The 7,384-nt window shown below is 31.6% G+C and overlaps 1 protein-coding gene across 2 annotated transcripts in view; it reads left to right on the top strand.

Moving 5' to 3' along the window:
- Window positions 1–7,384, top strand: part of Smp_140520.1 (putative ank repeat-containing) — a gene marked incomplete at its 5' end in the record, with an annotated part of 47,196 nt that overhangs the window by 22,706 nt on the left and 17,106 nt on the right. For both annotated transcript variants that reach the window (XM_018793726.1, XM_018793727.1), the window contains 3 exons: window positions 845–1,082; window positions 5,089–5,391; window positions 6,018–6,360. In XM_018793726.1, coding sequence (XP_018648209.1) covers window positions 845–1,082; window positions 5,089–5,391; window positions 6,018–6,360 — 884 coding nt within the window. The remainder of the gene's footprint in view (window positions 1–844; window positions 1,083–5,088; window positions 5,392–6,017; window positions 6,361–7,384) is intronic.

Genomic DNA, 7,384 nt, shown 5'->3' with positions numbered 1-7,384 from the left:
CGGCCACTGACAAACAAACAATACTAAGTGAATTTAAACTTCACCCCATCGCACAAGCAAGTGGCTATCAGGACTCAGTGGCCGAGTGGATAACGCGGTGGCGTTTGAAGCGAGGGTACTGGGTTCGAGTCTCAGAGTGAATATCAACTCTGAGATGCAGGTACATCCAGCTGACGAGTCCCAAATAGGACGAAACGCGCGTCCTGGATTCCACTTCTAGCCACTATCCATCTTTGCTTATCATGCTTGTGAATCAAGGCTATATCGAGGCAATACGCACAGTATGCACATATGCCAATTAGAGACTGACCAGTTGCAGTCCTAACACATCGATGGGAAGATTCAAACAAACAATACTAAGTGAATTTAATACTAATGTATTAGTTTTTTAATGAATCTAAACCAAATCGAAATCTTTAGAAAACTGATTCTTAATTGTTAAAAACGAACCTAATTGATCATACTATTTATAATACATCAAGGTTCGTAAAGTGAATCAAATGCATTGAATCTTTAGAATTTATTATCAAAGATTTCCGAAAAGATTATACAACTTCTCCTTAACAACAAAAATGAGAGTGATATAATGAACATGTTAAACTGTAGATTGCAGCAAACGAATATTAGTAAATTCGATAACGAACATTTGAAATGATCATATGAACGAACCCAGTTTACTAGGCGAATCGTTTATGCAAATTATTTCGTATGTATCAGATAATTTACCAAGTTTCCATATGATAGTACCCAAAACGATCTTGTTTACCTTCATTCACTTATCAGTATGATTTTGTTCATTTGAAAATTTCAACTCATTATTTTTCTTTGCATTTCTCTCATCAAGGTGCTGATGTAAATCATTCAGATTCAGATGGTCGTACTGCTTTGCATGTTGCAGCTTTTTGTGTACAAAAATCCACTGGATACTCAGATATTGTTGCTTGTCTGTTAGATCATGGAGCGAATCCTAATTTATCAGATAGTGAAGGCATTACACCATTACTTGGTGCATCTAATAGTGGTAATTATTCAGTATGTGAGTTATGCCTTGAATCTGATGCAGATGTGAATATGGCGGATAAGTAAGTAGAACCTAAATAACATTTTATTTATGTCCTTTTCGTATAACAATAATACTTTATAAAATGTTCAAAGGCTAAAATTTAAGTTGAAATCATTATTCTTATACAATTCAAAAGTTCTCACTTGGTAAATGCTATCTGAAAAATGTGTTAGAAGCAAATAAGCAAATTTCTAGACAGCTAATTGCTAATATTTGTAGTTCACATCAGGAATTAATATTAACTAAGGTTAAACGTAAGATTCAGGGAGCAATAAACAATTGATTTGACACTGTTCAATAGTACAAAGCCATGTGATAACTCGGTTATATGTTGTTTTCCATTACTGATTCATAACATGTAAGCTTTTCCTTTTTATATAGTTTATTTTTGAAAATTTCTGTCCCTGTGATTGTAATAAACATAGTAACGTTTGTTTTCTGAAAAATTTGTTATTTACTTAAGTGTCTCGAACTTTATCTGTTTTCTAATGACTCATTTTTCATATGAATTAATGCATTCATCTATGTATACCATTTAGTAATGTTTAGTTATAAACCATATAGCGTCGTAAACAAATTTTTCAAGTAGGTAAAATGTATAACAATTACCAAGGCCTATTGAACGTTGTTTATTGAACTTTATTATTGTGGTGTGTCATTTTTATTTGTATCTACTATCTATAAAGCTTGTAAATTGTAACTTTTATTATTCTGGAATTTTTTGAAAAATTTTCAATATTGTAGATAGTGACAAATGATAATTTTTTTAAAATAAACGTTAAATTGTTTATGAAATAACTATAGGTATTTCTGTTTTCCTATTATTATTTAAATTTCTACATTACATTACATGTTGGAATGCCTTTTACAATCAGTAAAGTGAGCTTTCAATGTAGGAGTAAAGACATATACGATCAATAACATATACAAACTTCTTAAATATTTTGTATTAGGACTAATTTTTGCATGGAAACTTAGTTAGTATAGATAGAATAAATAATTCTGGTTTGTTTAAAAGTAAACATTAAAACAAACTATACTTATTGTTATTATTATTATTCATTGAAAAGTGAATGAAATACAAATAACTGGAAGAATTCAACATTTTCCTTTAAGAAGTGTTTGATAACTGTATAAGCTGTTTAATGATTGTTTATATTAGAAAAATATACGACCACAGTGTAGAAACGTTTTACTAATACAAAAAAAGACATTTTATAGTTTTTTCTTTTCTCTATTGTGATCTTTCACTTACTAATTCCAACAAATAGTGTTATTTTATATCAAAAGATTGTATTCTAAATAAATGTGCCACAACAGATAAATGTGTATTATTTCATGTATACACAATAAGTTTATATCAAAGATTACCTAATGTGTTATAAGTATATATATAATGAGGTAATTATAGTCTATCATTACGTCGAAATAAAATAGTTTCAAATTATGTAGTTGTAACAAAAAAATAAAATAACTAAAATAAATAATAAATCTCCACATTAACCCCTTCTGATAATTAATATAATCATATGCTCACTAGTGACTGACTTCGAGAGGTAAATCCAGGAGTTCGAGTAAGAAGCAGTGATCAGTGGAGTTCAAACTACGTCTGTTGTGAGATAGAAACTCATTGAAGACAATTGGTGAACGGTTGCTCAACTTCGTGGATTGGTTGGAGTTAGACATAAACACCATGGGATGCCGGCTCAGTGGTCTATCGGTTAAGTGCTCTGGCGCGAGACTGGTAGTTCCTGAGTTCGAATCTCGCGAGACGAGGTCGTGGGTGCGCTTTGCTGAGGAGTCCTACAATAGGACGAGACGGCCGTCCAGTGCTTTCATGTTTTCCTTGGTGGTCTAGCTTCAATTGACTCACGCTTTCAACTATAAGTTTGGTTAGTTTTTAAACTTTTATTCTACACGAGTGATAGCTTTTTTTGTTAACGATTGAAGTATGATTGTATACATCTATCTTTTATTGAATATTGTTGAAAATTGCAATAACCAGTTATATTTATTATGTAAAAAATGACAAAATAACAATTTCTTTATTTTACTGATGCAATTTTGTTTAACAAATGAGATGATATGTTTTTGAATAGTGAATGATTTGACCATGTCCACTCAAATCCATTCAATGGACAATTAATTTGAAATTATCATTTCGAAACTTGATAATGATACGAACAACATCAATATCGGTTTACATTATATAATTGATTTTTAATTAGACAACAATTGGAAACCAAAAAGGACCGATGTTTTTGATTGAGTTTGATCAGAAGATTATCGCATATAAGTCATCAATTCTAGTAAATTAATTTCATTTCAAAGGACTTCATAGAATACAATATGTTTTTTGAACAATACATTTTAAAAATTAATAACTCACAATGGTAATTTTAATGATTTGGAAAAACCATATGTCAAGAAAGTATCACTTAAAACTGTGAAACATCAGTTGAACATACTTTACATGAAATCATAGCCAGTAGACTTCCCACAAGTAACTGAATCATTTGTTTCAACAAATAAACATCAATAAGAATGTTTTATTAAAAGAAAATTTTCAAGTTTTTTTTGTTAAATTAGTATTTGTCAACTTATTTGTATGCAAAGCCCATAGATTTGCAGAACACCTTTCCAGTTGGCTTAAAATGTCACACTTTAAAAATTACTAAGTAAATTTTAAATATTGTCTACTTTTGACTTCAATATTCTCCATATAGAATTATAACCTATTAAAATCATTGGAATAATGTAACACTTTGTTTTCATATCATTTGTCAATGGAGAAAACCGAAGGTCCTGGGTTCGAATACCGCGTGCGGGATCGCGGATGCACACTGCTGAGTAGACCTATACTTGGACGAAGCAGCCGTCCAGTGCTTCCAGGTTTTCAATGGTGGTCTAATATTGATTGATTCATGATGTCAATCATAACTCAACAATCTCCATTACCCCATATTGAAAAGAAAACATCATTTGCGAACAATCACCAAATAATCAGAAACTAACAGAATAAAATTCTCAAGTGAAAAATCAAACGACAGTCGTTTGTGATTTTTAGCCATTGTAGTTAGACATATATTTCACATTCCTGTTCATGTTTATATTTATGGATACTGAACATATAAGTACATATGTATGTATCCATTTCACTTCACATAAAAAAATGAACGTAATTAATATTCGAGTGAGCAAAGTCTTACCGTAGCACACTAAAGTAAAGCAAACAAAACTAATGTTAATCAATTCTTGATGGTTAACACTTATTGTCAAAATTTTTATGAAAACCTTTTCTTTCAATTACCAGTTACCAGAAAGTCGTTGAAGACTTATAAAATAATACCTCTTCCATACGAAAAACATTTTAATATAATGTGCAAAACTTTGTATTTAAATTTGGGAGAACTAATAAAAATCCAAATAAGGAGCTTTCTTGCACACAATTTAGACCTAATTAAACTAATATTATTCAGAAAAATGATTTCGTGTTAAAAGTTTTTACTCAAAGATAAACTTATTCAGGTTATTTCAAGATTAAAGCTTCATTAACATTATTAGTGTTATTCTTTGGTAAACGGATGCTGTTTGCACATTGACATTATGCTAAACTTCCCGGGCATTTAAATACTATTAAAGGAAAATCTTTCCCATTTGTAGATTAGTTTTTTAGTGAATATAATCAAGTATTTATAGGATAAAACATGCCACCCTCAGGACTTTGGGTAAGTAAATATTTTTCACTCAGAATAAAGTTGTTAAATATATGTCGTAACTGTAGTATAATCGTAGTTTCATGTTCCATGACTTTTGTACGGATTTTCACAGCTAAATCATATTTTCAGTTTAAATAGGACTGAGTTGACTTATACATGACAATTTATACTTATAAATACCGTTATTACTTGGTAGACTATTTGTGTTGCTTCTAATGAAATGTTTAATATTGTTGTTTCAATAAGTTCTTGTCCTTATTTTATCCAGTCTTTTGATTTTACTCTGCTTTTAATGGATTATTTTAGATCTGGACGCACTCCTGTTATGTTATCCGTTTTAGGCGGTCATACTGATATTGTACGCTTATTATTGTTTTGGGGTGCTGCAGTTGATATAATGGATTATGCAGGGCGATCATTACTAAGTATAGCAGCACAGATTAAAAATGCGCAAATTGTACAAGAATTACTTGCACGTGGTCTAGATGAAGCACATAAAGATCATTCAGGTTGTACTCCATTACATTTAGCTGTGGAAAATTTGATTACCGGTGAATTTGCTACAGAAAATTTAGACAATCGAGATGAATGCTGTGAAGAAGTGGTGCGGTTAGTGCTGTTTAGCATATATATTTATGTAATATATATATATATATTTGTTCAATGGTTTACTAAAAAAATGCACCATTGTGTTTCAAGATTCAGCTTTATATCAATCTTATGTTTCTAAGACCGACAAGGTACAAGCAGTTTAAACGAGTGTAAAACCAGTCCTCTGTTTTGCAAATCATTTTAATTGGTGGTCACTATAGACGTTTTGGAAAGGCTGTTTTACAATTCATGGATTGAGAGTGGATAAAATGAAGTTGTAGACATCATGAACATCACCGTAGTTGTCCCTACGCTTCCCCTATGAATATAGAAATGTAAAAGTTGTGAACATGTTTTCTTAAATTGTTCTGCCGTTTGTAAAATCACTGGTCTCAGACTCTGGTGAGTGGAGGACTTTCATCCAGTCGCCCCCTATAGTCACTGAGATTTCCGATTTATACTGAAGAGTATTCCTAATCTTCAGAATCTTTGGTGTTATTAGTTATTTCCTGTTTTTAATTCGGTATTTAATTGCTCCTCTCATTGAATAACCAAAGTGTTTCTCAATGAAATATATTCAATTCTTTTGTGTCATAAGTCAAAAGCGTTTATATTTATAAAAATTGATTTTTCTTTTCTTACAGCCTGTTGTTAGACGCCGGGGCGAATTTAGAAGAAACCGATAATGCTGGTCGTACACCTTTGCTTGTAGCTTGTCAAGCAAATAATATGAAAGCTGTGCAAATTCTGTTAAATTATCCAACTAACGATCCCTCAACTTGCAGAAGTCCAACTCATTCAGGATCGTCGGAATCACGACAGCAGCTAAATCAAACCCCTTCGCATTTACATGTGTCGCATTTGGTTCATCCATATATTAATATTGCTTCTTATGATGGTCAAACACCTTTGCGAGCTGCAGCATTTCATAATAATCATGATATGGTAAAGTTTTTGCTTTCCTTTGGGGCTGATCCAGATCATCAGGTAATTCTTTTTTCTGAGATATCCTAACATAGATTTATTAGGTTGTATTGTTCGTTTGACAATATCTGCCACTGAAAATTTATGTTAACTCGTTTACAATCATAAAATCCTTTTCTGTGGTAGAAACATAGTTAAGATATTTGTGAAACTATTCTAAAATAAACTAGTCACAAACCTTAGGCAGAAAAGATATTTGAAGATGACTAAAATACTATTCATTAGTCGTTTCTTACAGAGACATTATTTACGAACTTGCACCACTTGAATAGTGCATAAGTAAGGTAGCATGGAGGCTAAAACAGTCAGATTTCCTTCAGTAGGTTATAGAAGTGAAACTTGCTTCAATTCCCCCAAACGTATCTGAGTAATACTAACAATTTTCATACGTTTTGTATAAAATTTGAGCAAACGAACTTTCACTTCATTTAAATTAAATACTAACTTATATAGGTGCATTTAACAGTGGATCTCACCATACCTGTCTGATTTTTTCAAAACCTAACACGAGGTGACATTTCTTTTAAAACTGAAAATTTGACTTTTAAGTATATATTCAGTCTGTATAGGAGAATTTTAAAAATTGCAGAATTTATAGTTTGACATCACGGACTGACATTAGTTAAAGAACCTTTAGAAACCTAAATAAAAGGTAGATAATTACGACCAATGTCAAGGGATGGAGGTTTCATAAGGACGTGAATCGACTTCAGTTGGAAACACTTACCATTGAATGTCGACTCGATGATCTAAAGGTTTTGGTCTTGACGCGAAGACTGAAAGTCATAGATTTTGTCCTTGTTAGTGTTGCTGATGCACACTGCTAAAGAGTTCCAAACTAGAACGAAACAACATTTCAGAGTTTCCTGTTTTACAATTGTAGTCTAGCTAAAATGGGTTCGTTTTGTAAGTAGTAAGAATTGGTTTCAAAAGTAGTTTGTAAGCCTGAACCCTTGAGTCATCTCTATTACTTAGCTATATCACTCATAAAGCCAGAAAGAAATACACGTTTAGGGGAACTTTGTTG

This window comes from Schistosoma mansoni, chromosome 1, assembly GCF_000237925.1.
Source record: "Schistosoma mansoni strain Puerto Rico chromosome 1, complete genome".
Classification (NCBI taxonomy): domain Eukaryota; kingdom Metazoa; phylum Platyhelminthes; class Trematoda; order Strigeidida; family Schistosomatidae; genus Schistosoma; species Schistosoma mansoni.
The sequence above is the reverse complement of the archived record's forward strand: the minus strand, read 5'-3'. Positions and strand labels throughout refer to the sequence as shown.